The 17,575-nt window shown below is 48.7% G+C and overlaps 2 protein-coding genes across 3 annotated transcripts in view; both read right to left on the bottom strand.

The window, feature by feature from the left end:
• UNC119B (unc-119 lipid binding chaperone B) overlaps nt 1-17,575 on the bottom strand; it is a 68,602-nt gene that overhangs the window by 32,304 nt on the left and 18,723 nt on the right. The window lies entirely within an intron of this gene.
• CABP1 (calcium binding protein 1) overlaps nt 14,278-17,575 on the bottom strand; it is a 55,939-nt gene continuing 52,641 nt past the window's right edge. For both annotated transcript variants that reach the window (XM_077766004.1, XM_077766003.1), the window contains 2 exons: nt 17,218-17,365; nt 14,278-14,459 (listed from right to left, as the gene is read on the bottom strand). In XM_077766004.1, the coding sequence (XP_077622130.1) occupies nt 14,434-14,459; nt 17,218-17,365 (174 nt within the window). In that variant the 3' untranslated portion in view covers nt 14,278-14,433. The remainder of the gene's footprint in view (nt 14,460-17,217; nt 17,366-17,575) is intronic.

Consider the following 17,575-nt stretch of genomic DNA (forward strand, 5'->3'; position numbering starts at 1 on the left):
AGCCACCTACCCCGCCGCCCAGCCCCCGCCACGACCCTGCAGCCAATCAACGCCAGACACTCATTAATTACCCATCGCCCCGCCGGGAGGCGCCCGTCCATTGGCTGCCGGGCGAGGGAAAGGGCGTGGCTACTCCCAGGAGCCAGCCCAACCAACAGGCTCGAGAGGGAGCGCGCGCAGAGGTGGGGAGTTCGGTTGAAGCGGCGGTTCAATGCGGAAGTGGCGGCGTGCAGCGCCCAGGCGGCCCCGTAATCCCGCAGCTGAATAGGAAAGGTGGCCTGGGAGGGAAGGTTTAGAGTAGGGCGCACTGACACGTCGCCAACACTTCCGGTGCTCCAGATCCTGGGACCGAATAGGCACCGGGGGGGGGGGGCGTTGCCCACTTTCCCGCCCCCCTCTTCCTTTCTCAGGGAGAGGCATGAATAGAAACTCTAGTAGAAGCAATGGAAACTCTTTCGACCTGAGCCTCAGTCTTTTTCTCTGTGTGAGGCAAAAAACCCATCCCTCGACAGGCCACCAGCACAGGTCTTCAGGGTAAGAGTCCCACGAGGACAAGACTCCGCCCCCACCCCTTAGCGGGCTCCGGGCTGGTGGTAGCGTCCAGACGACCGTCCAATCAGAAGGCTCCAACGCAGCGGAAATGCGTGGCCTTGTAGGGGAGGGGCTCTAGGCTACCAGTGTATCCTTGGCAACAGCCTCGGCCCACCCCAAGCGACTCAGGGACTGGATCGGGGCTTCCCCGGTGCGCCGAGTAGCACCTGGTGCCCAGCCTCGAGGTGCACGCGTGATCTGAGCATCCTCTCTGCTCTTTGGCAATTCACCCAGCACTTTCCTACATTGGCGATACCTGCGCTGTGGTCACTGTCTGAACCCCCACTTTTCAGACAGAAAAACTGAGGCCCAAAGAGGGTCGCAGTATTGGCCGTAAGGTCACATCGCATGTTTAGGGCAGAGCCAGGGCAAATTCCACAAATACTTTTTGAGACCCTACTACTATGGTTGGCAGATTTAGCAGATAAAATACAGGGAACCCAGTTAACTTTGAATTTCAGATAACAGATGGGACATACTCCTATGAAAAAATAATTCATATTTTGTTTAAAATCCAGTTTTAACTGGGCTTTTTGCGTTTTACCCAACAACCCTACCTACTACGTGCCGGGCAATGAACTCTGTGAACAAAAACACCCAGGGTCCCGAATGAGAACTGCAGACTTTGAACTACCCACAGCTCAATTATTTAGCTAGAATAAAGGAACACAATGGGATACCAAAATGGACAAGATCCATGGGGAACATGGAAATGCACCATAATTCCTTGCCCAGACCCCACAGGGTTAACTTTTAGAGTATCCACCCTCCTGGCCCCCCCTACCTCGCCCCCCTCCCCCATACTTTGCAAGGATCTGGACTAGCCTACTCCCACAGACACGTTAAAGTCTCAAAGGCACCTCTGGAGTCCTGCACTAGGATTTCTTATCCCACTGTCCGCTTCTCTGAAAGCTCATCTTTGAAGGAACCTGACAAGTCAGAGCTTGAATAGCCCTCAGAGGAGGGGTATGGTGCAAATGGGGAACACAAGTACAAAGAGGTGATGAAGGCTTCCTCCCTCCCAGGCAGCTGACCTGCAGAGCCACATACTACACTACATCTAGGAGCTTTTGTTTAGCTTACCCTTAAGGCAGCCTAGTCCAGGAGAAACTATCACAAAAATGGATTAAATCTTTGGGGAGGACTCAAAAGACCTAACTTTAAGCCTTCTCCATTTCCCCAGACCCTTGGTCACTGCAGGAGATGAATAGGATACTTGGCTAGCCCCCACTGGGCTCCTCAGATTCCATTCCTGGCTGGGCTACCTGGGTACAGAGGAGCCCGGTCCGGGTTTTTGAGATTCAGATTCTGGTGAATCCTCCTACCTCTTAGGTAAAACAAAAGTTCTGAGACCTCAGAGGCAGGATGAGCATGGAATCTGAGCTAGATTGCCTGGGTTCCAAGCCCTGCTCCACCATTGATTCACTGTGTGGCCTTGGACGCGTGATATTCCTCTCTGAGTTTCAGTTTCCTCAACTGTGAAAGACATAGTAATGGTTCATACTCTAAAGGCTACATCTGAGGCTTATAAAAGGTAATGCAACCATTTGACCCAGCAATTGCACTCCATTTTACCCAAGAGAAATGAAAACACATGTCCCCACAAAAACTTGTGCATGAATGTTCACAGCAGTATTATTTATAATAGCTGGAAGGAAGCAGTGCAAGTGTCCATCAACTGATGAATGGATAAACAAAATGTGGTATATTTATACATAAACTATTGTTCAACCAGAAAAAGTAGTGAAGTACGGTTGTGCACTACAACATGGATGAACATTGAAAACATTACACTGAGTGAAGGAAGCTAGATGTAAAAGGCCACAAATTGTATTATTGAGTTTATATAAAATGTCCAGAATAGGCAAATCTATAGAGAGAGAAAGTAGATTAGTAGTTGTCTGGGGCAGGAGGAAAGAAGGATGGGGGGGTGATAGCTAAAGTCTGTTTTAAAAAATCACTTGGGGGGGGGGCCTGGGTGGCTCAGTCCGAAGCGTCCGACTTCGGCTCAGGTCATGATCTCATGGTTCATGGGTTCAAGCCCCGGATCAGGCTCTGCTGACAGCTAGCTCAGAGCCTGGAGCCTGTTTCCAATTCTGTGTCTCCCTCCTCTCTCTCTGACCCTCCCCTGCTCACGTTCTCTCTCTCTCTCTCTCTCAGAAATAAATAAAATATTAAAAAAGAAAAAAGAAAAAATCACTTGAAGCCTACCAGCACCCTCTCGGGATGGAGAACTTGCCCTCCCCATAGTGATAGGAACTGAAATTTTGGGGTCAGACAGAACTGGTTTTCAGTTCCTTTCTCAGTGGCTTCCCAGCTATGTCTGTTACTCCTTTTCTTTGTAATCACCTCTCTCCTAAAATGCAAATAAGATGGGGCACCTGGGTGGCTCAGTCAATTAAACTGTTAAACGTCCGACTTCAGCTCAGGCATGATCTCACAGTTTGTGGGTTCGAGCCCCACGTCGGGCTCTGTGCTGACAGCTAGCTCAGAGCCTGGAGCCTGCTTCAGATTCTGTATCTCCCTCTCTCTCAAACCCTCCCCTACTCACGCGGTCTCTCTCTCTCAGAAATAAACTAAAAAAAAAAAAATGCAAATAAGATCATCCACCTCACAGTTGTTGTAAGGATTAAACGAGATGTTTTAAAACAGACACCTACCAATAAATTGTTTGAGAAAGAAATAAATCAATTCCACTTACAATAGCATCAAAAACAGTAAAGTACTTGGAAATACATTTAACTAAGGAGGTGAAAGATCTCTACTCTGAAAACTATAAAACATCAATGAAAGAAATCGAAGAAGACACAAATAAATGGAAGATATTCCATGTTCATGGATTGGAAGAACTAATATTGTTAAAATGTCAATACTACCAAAAGCCATCTACAGATCCAATGCAATCCCTGTCAAGATTCCAATGGCATTTCTTTACAGAAGTAGAAAAGAACACTCTAAAATTTATATGGAACCACAAAAGATCCCACATAGCCAAAGAAATCCTGAGAAAGAAGAACAAAACAGGAGGCATCACAATTCCTGATTTCAAGCTATCCTATAAAGCTCTAGTCATTAAAAAAAATTGGTGTCCGTCAATTATTTCTCACTAAAATTGGAAAAATACAAAAAAAATTTTTAACAGACACCATTTGTTTATGAAAGAAAGACATTTTTTGTGGAAAATACAGACAGCTCAGAAGAGAACTTTAGAATCAATATTCACTGTAATTCCATCCCAAACTGTGATAAGGCAAGTAAACTCAGGTCCTGACAGATCAGGTTCTCAATGGCCATTGGTTCCCACCATTTATTCTCACAACCACCTCAAGAAGTTGGGAAAACAATGTCCCCCATTTTGCATTTGAGAAGCTAAAGTTTAATAGGGTTAGGTGATTTGCCCACACAATGAGGGCCAAAGTCTGGTGGGGTTTGGTTTGGTTTGGTTTTTTTGGCTTCTAATCTAGCACTCTGCCTCTGAACCAGACTACCTCTCAGACATCACTTGGTGCAAATCATAGCTCCACCATTAATGACCTTGTGACTTTGGGTACATAAATTTATCTCTATCAACCTAAGTTTCCTTATCTGTGAAATGGAGAGAAGAATTGTATATATCTTGTAGAATTGCAGAAAATAAAAAGATATATTTTAAACAAGGAAAATAAAAAAGACATGTTTTAAAAGCTAGCATGGTGGGACCCTGGAGCCCACAGCTAAATGCTCAATAAATATTAGTCATGGGTGTTTGGGGGCATAGAGCCCCGGACTCAAAGCCTAGCTTTACTTTTTTAGAGCTGTGTGGCCTTGGGAAAGTCATTTCTCCTCTCTGGACCGTGGTTGCCTCATCTGTGAAGTGGAGCTAATTAGAAGACTCACCATACAAGGGTGATAGGAGCCTTTAACAGAGGCCTTGGTCCGTAATAGACCTTCAATGCCCAGTAGCTATTTATCATATAAGAAGAAATAATTATAGCATATAATACTGGCAGTTTAATAAATAGAAAAGGTCTCGGGTAAAGTACACAGGCTGAAAAGTTGGGATAAACCCTCCCACACACAGGATGAGGGAAAAACCAAAGGGAACCAGAGTTCAAAAGTGGAAAATGGAGCAGCTGTTGGTAAGCCCCTAGAGGCAGTTTCACCTTGACCCACAAAACTGAAAAGGGGTGTGTCTTCCTGAACAGATAAGGATCAGAAGAACAAAGCATGCTGTTAATTAAGTCTTGCCTATTTTAAGTTTATGGCATATTCTTCCCCTTAAAGATAAGCTCACAATAAAAGTTCAAAAGGTAAACACAGAAAGGGGATGGGGGCTGGTCCTGCCTTCTGCTCAGCACCCGTGCCAACCTGTGAACTCAGACGTGGGTGGTCTGGTCCCAAAGCCAAGTTTCCTCCCCCAGGGCCTCTAGCAGTCAGACAGCAGGGGGACCAGATCTTCCCAGAGAGTCCAGGAACCAGCCCATGGTGTCTCCTTGTCCTGGCCCCCAGTGAGCAACTGGACCTGAACTTCAGGGGAGCGAGAATGAACTTGGCTTTTCTTCACTTCCCCCAGGAGGATATGAGTCACAGGGAAGAAGCCAGGCAGGACTAGAGTTGCCTAGGACACAGACAGAAAAAGCAAGTGCATTCCCATCTGGGTGGCCTTGGGCAAGTCACTTCCCTTCTGCATCTGGGTCGGAAGAGGATTATAGAAAGTAGACTTCAGGAAGCGCTCCATATAAGCTAACTGTTCTTATTATCTCCCAGATTCTTTCCATTGTGTCAAGGACACAATTTATAGTGTCTGGAACACCAGACAGTGTTTATTATCTACTCTAGGTGCCAGCTTGGCAAGTCACATGCCCTCTCTGAACCTCAGTTTCCTCATTTATAAAATGGGGTGGTTGTAAAGATGCAGTGAATTGATAAAAGATGAACATAACTAACAATACCACATAAATAAATAAAGTCACTGCTTTATCTTTTCTGTTCTCTCCCCTAGAGCTGGGCAAATTAGGGAAGCAATAAGAAATATGAAAGCCAGCACTTGTACATTGGATTGTAAATGGCTAGTTTACTTGCCAGCTATCCCTTTTGTCCAGAACTTTCTATCATGATGGAAACGTACTATGTCTGTACCATCTGGTACGGTAGCTACTAGCCACCCATGACTGTGGAACATGTGAAATTGGCTGGTTTGTCTAGAGAACTATATATTTATCCAATTTTAATTAATTTAAATTTAAATAGCCACATGTAGCTAGTGCCTTGTGCAGCTTTGGGCTGTAAGCTCCATGATATCACCCATCAAATCCGTCTTTTTTGCCCTTATATCCGTAACTCCTAGCAAAAGACCTGGCATAAAGTATGCGCCCAGTCTCTATTGAATAATTGAAAGAATGAACAGAAGCGGCAACTGAAAAGATAAAATTCCAAGAACCATTTTCCTCCTCTTCCCGTGAAGATTCCAAGACTCTAAAATGGGGATAATAGTGGTTTCTCTCTCCTAGAGTTATAATGAGAATTCACAAGTTAATATTTGTAAAGGGATTCATAGAATGTCATTAACATAGCTGGTGTTATTTATACATGTGTTCACTAATTAAAATAAAAGCCACCTAGCCCGTGTGAATTCGTCTTTTTTGGGTAATGAATTGGTTATATTTAAATGTGGTTGCAGATGAAAGACAATTTCAAAGTAATAATGGCTTAAAGGACACAGACTTTTTTTTCTCTCTCTTGTAAAGGACTCTGAAGTGAGGAACTCCAGGGCTTTTAGGGGGGCTCCTAAAAGATATCAGGGACCCAGGCTCCTTTTATTTGTTGTTTTATTGACTCCACCTCAGCACTGACTTCTTCCTCATGGTCCAAGATGGCTGCTCAAGCTCCAAGCTTCAAGGCCACATTCCAGCCGGCAAGAAGGAAGAAGAAAGGCAAAGGAACCCAGATCTTCCTTTTAAGGACACTTTCCAGAAACTACACACACTTTTTGTTTGTTTGTTTGAAAGAGAGAATGCAAGTGAGCGAGGGGCAGAGAGAAAGAATCCCATGAGATGCAGAGACAGAGGTAGAGAGAGAGAGGAGAGACAGTGCAGAGCGCAGAGTGGGACTCGAGCTCACAAACCACGACATCATGACCTGAGCCAAAGTCTGACACTTAACTGACTGAGCCACCCAGGTACTCCTACACTTCTTTTTTATTTAAATGTTTTTATTTATTTTGAGAGAGAGAGAGAGAGTACTGGCAGCAAGAGGGGCAGAGAGAGAAGGAAAGAGAATCTCAAGCAGGCTCCATGCTCAGTGCAGGGCCAGATGTGGGCCTCGAGCCCACAACTGTGAGATCATGACCTCAGCTATGAATGAGTTACCAGGTGCTCCAAAACTACACACCCTTCTATCCCATCAGCCAGAACTTGGGCACAAGCCACACCGAGCTGCAAGGGAGGCTGGGAAATGTAGTCTTGCTTCTGAATGTCATAGACATTGAGAGTTTTATTACTAAGGAAGACAAAGAGAGCAATGTTGACGGATACCCGGAAGTGTCTTCCCCAGAATTTGAGTTTCCTCCTAGGATTTGGTTTTCCATGGCTGTTTCACACCTTTGTAGCTACTAACGCTAGTGGCAACGCACATGTGTATAAGACTCTTCAACCCATGCTGGGTTTTCATGATCTGAACACTAAAACCCGTCAGGACATATATGTTGTTGCTGTCATTACTTCCCCTTGAACAGATGAGAAAATCAAAGCTTCACCAACCAGCTCAAGGTCCCAGAGACAATCAATGATGGATCAAGGACAAGAATCTAGGTCTGTGCAACTCCCAATCCTCGGTCTGTTTTCCCATTCCATGACTTCGAGGCCTGCAGCCCAAGGAAATGATCCAAAAAAGGCCCAGTACTGGAGAAAAGCAAGACCTGAGGTCAGGAGAACCTCCAGGCATGGGGTCTGGGGCCCTTCCTGCATCTGAGGGCAGCAGTCACAAATGGCTGCCACCCTCAGTGCCCCCAGTCTCACGCCCACCTGACAAGTATTTCCTGGGCATGCAGTACCCACCCAGACAAGTGCAAGGGGTTCAGGAGACCCAACAGAGAACAGGTCAAATAAGATCCTGCACTCAGGTCTCTCACAAGCCAGTCAGGGAAGACCGATGGTAGAGGAGTGAATAAATAGATTTATTTATAGGTGCATGGATTTTTTTTGTTCATTTATTCAATAAATAATTGCTGAGTACCTGCTACTAGCCACCGGAGATATTGTAGTGAACAAGGCCCAGATGGTCTCTGCCAGTGTGGATCGTACATTCTAATTAGGGGTAGGGGCTGTCAATAAGCACATAAACAAGAATAAATATAATGTGTTGGGCCATGAATTTCATCTCTCTCTAAATAATGTAAATGGGGGGCACCTGGGTGGCTTAGTCGGTTAAGCGTCCGACTTTCACTTAGGTCATGATCTCGCTGTTTGTGGGTTCGAGCCCCACATCGGGCTCTGTGCTGACTGCGAGCTCAGAGCCTGGAGCCTGTTTCAGAGTCTGTGATTCCCTCTCTCTTACCCTCCCCTGCTCACGCTGTCTCTCTCTCTCCTAGAAATAAATAAAATGTTAAAAAAAAATTTTTTTTAAATAATAATGTAAATGGGATGTGGCCATGGCTTCCTACCTTCCTTCAATAAGAAAGTCAAGGAGATATTCAAGCCCAGTCTCCCCAAAATGAGAGGGATCCAGCTATTTGGAAAGTGCAGGGGAAACATTCCAGGGGCTCCTGGGTGGTTCAGTCGGTTAAGCGTCTGACTCTTGATTCTGCTCAGGTGATGATTTCACGGTTCGTGAGATCGAGCCCCGCATCAGGCTCTGAACTGACAGTGCGGAGCCCACTTGAGATTCTCTTTCTCTCTCTCTCTGCTCCTCCCGCCCCCAAGAACAAATAAACATTTTTTTAAAAAAAAAGAAAAGCATGCTAGACAGAAAAGAACAGCATGTGTGAGGGCTCTGAGCCAGGCCCTCTACCAAGTGTTATGCATGGATCCTCTCTTCACAAGCCCCACCCCCCCCACCAGGCAGGTGCAATTATTATCATTAATATAGATAATGAGGCTTAAAGAGGAAGACAGACTCCTTGAACGCACACATCCCTTAACTCCCTTCAGCGGCAGAGCTGGGATTCGAACGCAGGTCTAACGCCCATGCCTCAGTCGTGAGACTCCGCCCCTTTGTCCTCTCTCTAAGAAAGACAGGCATGAGCGAAGAAAAGGAGCAGGTGGCGGGCACCTCCAGAGGGGTGAAGGGATATTCTGGCCCTGCAACCTAAGCCACAGGCACAGCCAACAGCATCAGGGCCACTTTGCAGGACAAGCTGTGCCAACAGTCACTCCCTGGCCGTAGAGCCAGATCCCAGATTTAAGCTGATTATCTTGTCACTGTCAATGAGAGGCTCCACCAAAGCCATTAAAGAATAGCATTGCTGGCCCTCTTTTCCCCGTTCCCTGAGAGAGGACGGTGAAGACATCAGGACTCATGGGAGAAGGGGTAGGGCCATGGGGAATAACATCGCAATAATAACAGCAAAACCTTCGATAATGCTTCCTGTGTGCCACGTACGGTTCCAAGGGCTTCAGGTACGCTAACGTGCTTAATCTTCAAAACAACCCTATAACAGCATCCCCATTTTACAGGTGAGGAAACTGAGGCCCAGAGGGTCCCATAACTTACCTAAGATGACATAGCTAATAAGTTTATTTATTTCTGAGAGAGAGAGAGAGAGAGAGAGCAGGAGCTGGGGAAGGGGCAGAGAGAGGGAGACACAGAATCCGAAGCAGGCTCCAGGCTTTGACCTGTCAGCACAGAGCCCGACACGGGGCTCAAACCCACAAACCATGAGATCATGACCGGAGCCTCGACCAACTGAGCCCCCCAGGCGCCCCCTAGCTAATAAGCCGCAAAGTGGGGATTTGAACCCAGGTGGCTGACTCCTGAGCTTACACTTTTTTAAACCTTTTTATCAGAAAATAAGACAAACAGGGGCATCTGGGTGGCTCAGTCTGCTAAGTGTCCGACTCTTGATTTTGGCTCAGGTCATGATCTCACGGTTTGTGAGTTTGAGCCCTATGTTTGGGCTCTGTGCTGACAGCGTGGAGTCTGCTTCTCTGTTTCCCTCACTCTCTGCCCCTCCCCCACTCATGATCTCTCCCTCTTTCTCAAAAATAAATAAATAACCATTTTTTTTTAAAAGGGAAAGAAGACAAACAGAAAAAACTACAGGACAAATGTATAACTTAGTGAAGTGAGGTGTTATGAGGCAAACATCCTTGTAAGCACCACATGGTTCAAGAAATAGAAATTTGCCAGAAACCCCAGAAGTCCGCCTGTGCTCCCCACCCGGGGAACAGCCCCCTCCTGCCCTCTCTCTAAAATCAAACACTATTCGGACCTTTATAGGAGGAATTCCCTGTATTTCTCCACGTTTTTTTCGCCTGAGTGTGTATCCCTGGACACTGTTGGTTAGTCAGGCCCATCTTTAAGTTTTGTGCTGTTTTGTTGTTTTTTGTTGTTTTTAGGTTTTTTTTGTTTGTCCGTTTTGAGACAGAGAGAGCATGCGCTTGAGCTGGAGAGGGGCAGAGAGAGAGTGAGAGAGAGAGAGAGAGTGAGAGAGAGACAATCCCAAGTAGGCTCTGCACTGTCAGCACAGCTTGAATTCAAGAACCATGAGATCATGACCTGAGCTGAGATCAAGAGTCAGGCACTTAACCGACACCCAGGTGCCCCAAGTCAGGCCCATCTTTAAACTTGGTACTTTTTAAGTCTCTTTTAGTCTCTAAGTTCTCCCTCCACCCCTTCCTTTTTCTTGTAATATTATCTGTCAAAGAGCTTCAGTCATTTGAGCAGCGGAGTTTCCCAGCCTGGGTTTTGCTGGTGGAATATGCTCACAGTACAACTCAGCGTGTTACCCTGTCCTCCGGATTTCCTTGCCAGCTGCTGGCTGGATCTAGAGGCTCAGACTCAGGTTCTATCCTTCTGGCAAGGCCCGGGGAGGGAGGGGGCGGAGGGAGCTGGTATTCTTCCATCAGGGGCATGGAAGGTCTGTTTTCCTCTGTCTTTTGATCAGAGCCCATGCTATTAACCACATTGCTAATAGGGATGCTTCTGGGGTGTCCTCAGCTGCTCCGTGATTTGCTCCACCCTCTGGACATGTCTGTCTCCAAAAGCGAGCCTTTTATAGGCACCACGGTTTCTGCTGCCGTGAGCCAGGCTGACACATGAAGGCCGCCCCTGCCAGGTCCTACCTGAGCTTCTCCACACCCCAGGGGCCGTGATGGATGGGGCCCCGCCGCCCCGATGAGTGTGTCATCTCTGTCTGCTCCTCCCTCCAGCCCAGTCCACCAGGCAGATGGAGTTCTGCTTCATTTCCCCAAAGATCTGTTCTCTCCCTGATCTCTGGGCCCTTGTTCGTGCTGTTCCCTCAACCAGAAACACTCTGCTCCTTACCTCCTCTGATCGAGCATGGCTGATTCTTCCGGTCCTCGCAAATCTGTCCCCTCCACCCTCTCCCCACCCTGCCAGACTGGATTGGGTATCTTTCACATATCCTCACTTTTCCTAGGCTAACCTCATACGTAACCTAGTAAGTAGCACTGATGACACTGCATTATACTTGTCTGTTTTCTTTTTTAATGTTTATTTATATTTGAGAGAGAGAGAGAATGAGCAGGGGAGGGGCAGAGAGAGACGGAGACAGAATCTGAAGCAGGCCCCAGGCTCTAAGCTGTCAGCACAGAGTCCGACTCGGGGCTCCAGCCCACGAACCGTGAGATCATGACCCGAGCCGAAGCCAGACGCTTCAGCAACTGAGCCCCCCAGGGACCCCCTACTTGTCTGTCTTCTTACCTGTTCGGACCCTGACACAGGACCTGCCCATGGTAGGTGTACAGTTAAATATGCATGCATGAATGAGTGAACTGAAGTTGACAAGCCCATAAGGAGGCAAATCCTAGGCTCAGATTTAAGGAGCTTTCTTACAAGGGGAGCCCTTCTAACATGACCCAGACCCAGCTCCCCAGTGGAGGAGGTAATTAAGCCTTTGCCTGGTGCAGGTCACAGAAAGAATTCCCACCTGGGATAGGCTCCATCTAGAAAAATGAGTCTTGGTTCTTGGAATGTAGCAGAACGTTTTCTTCAAACGATCTAGGAATGGCTAAATATAAGAGAAGTTCAAGAAGAGAGTTCGAGCTTCAGCTTTGGAGGAGACCGAAGTCCAAGCCCAGGGCTTCCCCTTGTCCTGGGTACCGGGGTTTCTCTGAACAGTGACTGGGCTATATATTCAAGTCGCTTTGTCATAGCCACTGTGTCTGTGATTAGGAGGTCACCACACTAGGGAAAGAAGTGTTCTAGGTGACCCTAACCCTCTCCCTGCATTGCCACCAAGGGCTTGTCCTATCAGCTGACAGAGATGCCCACAGGAGCCCTCTTTCTACGATCTGCTCCTCTGGTCCTCTACGGTCACTGCATTTCCACAGCCATGTAGATCTGAGATCTCTGGGCAGAGCCGAGCCAATACAAGAGCCGGCAGAACTGCAGGCCTGCCTTGTGGGGCGCAGAGCCAAGGGCTTAGTCTCAGAATTGGATTATAAGAGTGAATTTGGAACTCCCAGCCCCCCTGGCCTCAGGGACATGGGGATTACCCAGGCCTCTGGCGGGGGCGGGGGGGGGTGGCCTTGGTCTTTCCCACATTCCTTGCCAAGTCTGAAAACAAGGATCCAGCCTCTGCTGCAGCACAGGGGCAGGGGCAGGGTTTTCCCCACGCACCCCCCACTTCCAGCTTTTAGCCCACAGCCTCCTCCACCCACGCTGCCTGGGAACACACCTGCCTCCCTGCCCCCCACCCCCCACCCCAGGTCTGGGACTTACAGCGGGGTTATTCAAATTGCTGCCGTGCTCTGGCAAGAACATCCCCTGGGGGCTTATTAGAGATGCAAATTCATGGACCCACTCCAGACTCTGAAGCAGAAGCCCTAGGGTGGAGCCCAGATCTGTGGCTTAACAAAATCTCCAGGTGATTCTTACACGCTAAAGTTTGAGAACCGCAGGCTTTTAGTATACAGGTCCATCCTACACGCCTGTCCAATCATGCCTTAACCTTGTCAAAGCTCCGGGGCACCTTCTACCCACTAACGTCTCCTTCGGACTCCTTCAACCCTTCACTTATAGAAATTAATGACAGTGATTACAACGGATCCCGTTTAATATTGCCATGCTGGGCACTTCCACCGCAGTTACGTGAACAGCGGCCCCTGGAGGGATGCAATGCTATGCCCTCAGAGCAGTTACTGGGGACTTTATTATCCTTTATTATTCCCCTATCGCATAAGGAAACTGACGTTCAGAGAGGGGACATGACTGGCCCAAAGTCACACAGCAGGTAAACCCGGGGCCTAACAACTATACTCTCCCGCTTCCAGCGCTGCAGAGCAGACAGCAGCTGTCTGGACATCTGTCTTATGCATACACTGGGATTTCCTCCATGACAAACACCTTGTCATCACTTCTGCAGGAAAGCCTCTCCTGACCTCCCCAGACTACACCAGGCCTTCTTATTATACCCTACCATGGGTCCCTGCTTTTTTCCTTAATAAAAGCATCACAAGGGATGCCTGGGTGGCTCAGCTGGTTGGGCGGCCGACTTCGGATCAGGTCATGATCTCGCGGTTCGTGGGTTCGAGCCCCTCATCGGGCTCTGTGCTGACAGCTCGGAGCCTGGAGCCTGCTTCGGTTTCTTTGTCTCCCTCTCTCTCTGCCCTTCCCCTTCTCATGCTCTGTCCTTCTCTGTCTCTCAAAAATAAATAAATGTTAAAAAAAAAAAAAAAGGCATAACAATTTGTAACCACATAGTGAGGTATTTCATGTCTGCCTCCCCACCAGTATGGAAGCTCCAGGAAGACAGGAAGGGGACAGACCCTGCTAGATGCTGTACCCAATTTCTATTCTCCTCTTCTTTTTTTTTTTTTAACATTTATTTATTTTTGAGAGACAGAGAAGGACAGAGCATGAGAAGGGGAAGGGCAGAGAGAGAGGGAGTCACAGACTGAAACAGGCTCCAGGCTCTGAGCTGGCAGTCAGCACAGAGCCCGACGCGGGGCTCGAACCCACGAACCGCGAGATCATGACCTAAGCGAAAGTCGGACGCTTAACCGACTAAGCCACCCAGGCGCCCCTCTATTCTCCTTTTCTTAGCCTGACTTTGTGTGGGGCAACTGGGTACCCAGCTAAGTCACTATAATCCCCAGGCTCCCCTTCAGCTAAAAGTACGAGGTTCCTGCTTCTGAGATGAGAGTGGGTGCATAATGGTGCTCAATAAATGCATGTTCAATGCAGGACTGTTCAGCCAGCTCTGGGCATGCGGTCAGCACGCAGGAAATGCACGCCATCTGATGGAGCCCAAACAGCAAAGAACCCCACAGCTGGCCTTGTCTTGGAAATATTTTTATTAGTTCCGAGAACAGGGCTGCGGCGAGCTGGGACGGGCACAGAGCAAAGGAGGGCGGCGAGAGGCTTTGCCCCGGGGCGGACATGCTGGGGGGAGGGGCGCTGCTGGCAGGCTCCCTGGCCCACCCCACCGGCAGCGGCTGGGTCCATGGCACTTGGCGCCCGGCGTGACCTCTGCTGGCTTGGCACTGTGGCCTCCTCGGGGGCGGGGGCCCCCCTTTCCATTNGGGAGGGGGTCCAGGGTGGGCACCTCCCTGGGGTGCAGGCAGGCCCCTTCCGCCAGTCCGTCCTGGGCTCTCGGCGGCTACGGCGGGATGAGGCGCGCTCTGGCTCCTCTTCCCCCGCCCAGGGGGGGAGCTTGGCAGTCTTGGAGGGGCCCTTGCGGCCTCAGCGGGACATCATCCGGACAAACTCTGGGGGGGCACAGGACAGGACAGGGTGGGGAGAAAGCAGTCATCAGGCCCCGCTCAGGACACAGCCTCCAAATCTCTCTCGGATCTGAGCACCGCCCCCCCCCCCCCNCCTCAGGGCTGGTCCCCTACAGCCCTCTGGCCTCTTCCAATCCAATCCATCTCGTACACAGCAGCTGGACCCGCAGGCAGGGCCTTGCTCATCTGCATAGCTGACCCCTCTGAAACCTCCCAGGCTCCCCTCTGGATAATGTCCAATATCCTTTTTTAAAAAAAAATCTTTTTAATGTTTTTTATTTATTTCTGAGAGACAGAGAGACAGCGTGAGCAGGGGAGGGTCAGAGAGAGAGAGGGAGACACAGAATCTGAAGCAGGCTCCAGGCTCTGAGCTAGCTGTCAGCACAGAGCCCGACACGGGGCTCAAACCCACAAACTGTGAGATCATGACCTGAGCCAAAGTAGGCCGCTTAACCGACTGAGCCGCCCAGGCTCCCTGATAATGTCCAATATCCTGATGTGACCTCCAGGCCCTCCCTGCTGTGGCCCCAGCTGACGCCGCTCTCACCGCTCACCCCCAATCCATTACGCTCCAGCCACACGGATCTCCCTGTGGGTGCAGCTGGCACACTCGCTCTCCCTCCACCTCTCAGCTTGCCTGCAACCCGTCCCCTCTCTCTTCTTTTTAACTAGACTTGATTTTATTTTTTTTTTAGAGCTGTTTTAGGTTCACAGCAGCATTAAGCAGAAAATACAGAGTTACCATATCCACCCTGCCTTCCCAGCACACAGCCTCCCCTACTATCGACATCCGGCACCAGAGTGGGACCTTTGTTCTAACTGATGAACCCACAGTAACATATCGTTAGCACGCAGAGGCCACAGTGACATTCAGGTTCAGCCTTGGTGCTGTACGTTCTGTGGGCTGGGACAAATGTATAATGACGTGTATCCACCACTATAGTGTCGTACAGACTGGTGTCCCTGCCCTGAAAATCCCCTGTGCTCCACCTATCCACCCCACCACCCCGCCCCGCTCCCCTGCACAACCCTTAGCAACCACTGATCTTTTCACCGTCTCCATAGTTTTATCTTTTCAAGAATGTCATACAGTTGGAATCACACACTATGTCGCCTTTTCAGATTGGCTTCGTTCACTCAGTGAGATGCACTTAAGATCTCTCCGTGTCTTTTCGTGGCTTGCCGGCTCATTTCTCTTTAGCGTGAATAATATTCCATTGTCACCCTTTGTCCACTCACCAACTGAAGAGCATCGCAGTCGCTTCCAGGTTTTGGCAATTATGAATAAAGCTGCTATAAACATCCGTGTGCAGGTTTCTGTGTGGACGTAAGTTTCAATTCATTTGGGTAAATACCCTTTCCTTCTGCTTCACCTGGTGGCTCCTACTCATCTCTTAGAGTGCTCCGTATTTATAGCCTCCTCCAGGAAATCTGCCCTAGCCCCCCTCCAGCTTGGCAAGATGCCTCCCCTGCACCCCACAGATCACTGTATTTCCCCCAAAACTGCAGGGACTACACTGTTGGCTTCTGTTTTCCTTGCTGGTCTTGGGCTCCTCAAGGCAGATCTTGACACACAGTAGACCTACATGCAATGCATACGGGCAGAATGGATGGGGGTGCTGGGCTTGCAGGGATGGGCCGTCGTCTGTGAGGGGGCACTAGTGGGACACGGGGTGACCCAAAATCTTCAGCTCTGCTGGCAGCAAAGCCTTCTTTCCACATAGCCACACCCTCCTCAGACTTGGAGTCTAACAGCTCCCCAGAAAGGGGCTCCCAACTTTTCTGTTCTGGACACACTCACATCCTGGTACATGTTTATCTTGTCTCTCTGCTCGGAAGGCGAGTTCCCGGAGCACAGAGGCAACATTTTCCTATGTTGTGGCACCAGGTCCCAGAGCTGTCTCGAGCGGTATCATGCAGGGTTACTTATGTAGTAGCTGAGACCCCAGGCCTGGTTTATGATCCAGCTCTGTGTCTTAACGGTCTGGCAATCTCGAGCAAGCCATAGGACCTCTCCGAGCCTCACTTTCCTCATCTGTAACATGAGGCAATAATAGTGCAATCCAGACAGTTGTCGTGAAAATAAAATGCGATGATATATGTCAGCGTACCTGGTATAGTGGTCGTTACATAACAGATGCACAATAAATGGTAACTATTATAATTATTACTGATTCCTTTAAAAAAAAAAAAAAAAAGCTTTTACTGAGCATTAGTTCTGCACCAGGTATTGAATTATGAGGAAATACAGAGATAAAGAAAACGGTGTTCTTCTCAAAAAGTTCAGTCAAGCAGAGGTGCCACTAGTGCGTGGGGAGCAGTGAGAAGAACGAGTGAGTCTGAGGTGCTGTGAAAGCCCAGAGAAGAGGGATTCAGCCTGAAGAACCAGGTATATATATACACACACAGAAATATACAGATATATACATATACATACATATATATATAAATAAATGATTGTATGGATAATTGTTTAGAGATGGATGAATGGATAGATACCTGGACACAGAAGAGATGGATAGAACAGATGGAGAGATAGATCTGGCAAGATGGACCGATGGATGGTTGGGTGTAGGGATGGATGGGAAGGTGGATTACAGGGGTGCATAGATGGAGGGGTAGAAGAATGGAATGGTAGGGAAAGAATGGAGGAAAGATGGAGTCATGACGGACACACAGTTGGAAGTCTCCATGTATGGCCACTACTGCCTTGGCTTCTCTCCCACATTCAAACCCCACCTACCTTCAAAGTCTACTCGTCCATCCCCATTGAGGTCCACATCTCGGATAATTTCCTCTATGTCTCGGTGTCCCACCTGATGGCCCAGGAGTTTCCTCATGGCCTCACGCAACTCACTGGTGCTTATCTCCCCATCACCATTGGTGTCAAACTAGAGAAGGCCGGGAGGAGAAAAGGGTGGCTACAATATGGGGGGCCCAAGGTTGGGCCCCTTTTCTAGTATCATTGTCCCTCCTTCCCAGAGACTCTTCTCTGTCCAAGATCCTTCCCCAGGTCTGTGATCCAGGGCTTGAGTTTCTTTTCAAGTAACTGTCCTGGGGTTGGAATTCTAACTCCCCGCCCGCGTCTGTCCAGTGCCTGT

This window comes from Crocuta crocuta, unplaced genomic scaffold, assembly GCF_008692635.1.
Source record: "Crocuta crocuta isolate KB4526 unplaced genomic scaffold, BGI_CrCroc_1.0 scaffold339, whole genome shotgun sequence".
Classification (NCBI taxonomy): domain Eukaryota; kingdom Metazoa; phylum Chordata; class Mammalia; order Carnivora; family Hyaenidae; genus Crocuta; species Crocuta crocuta.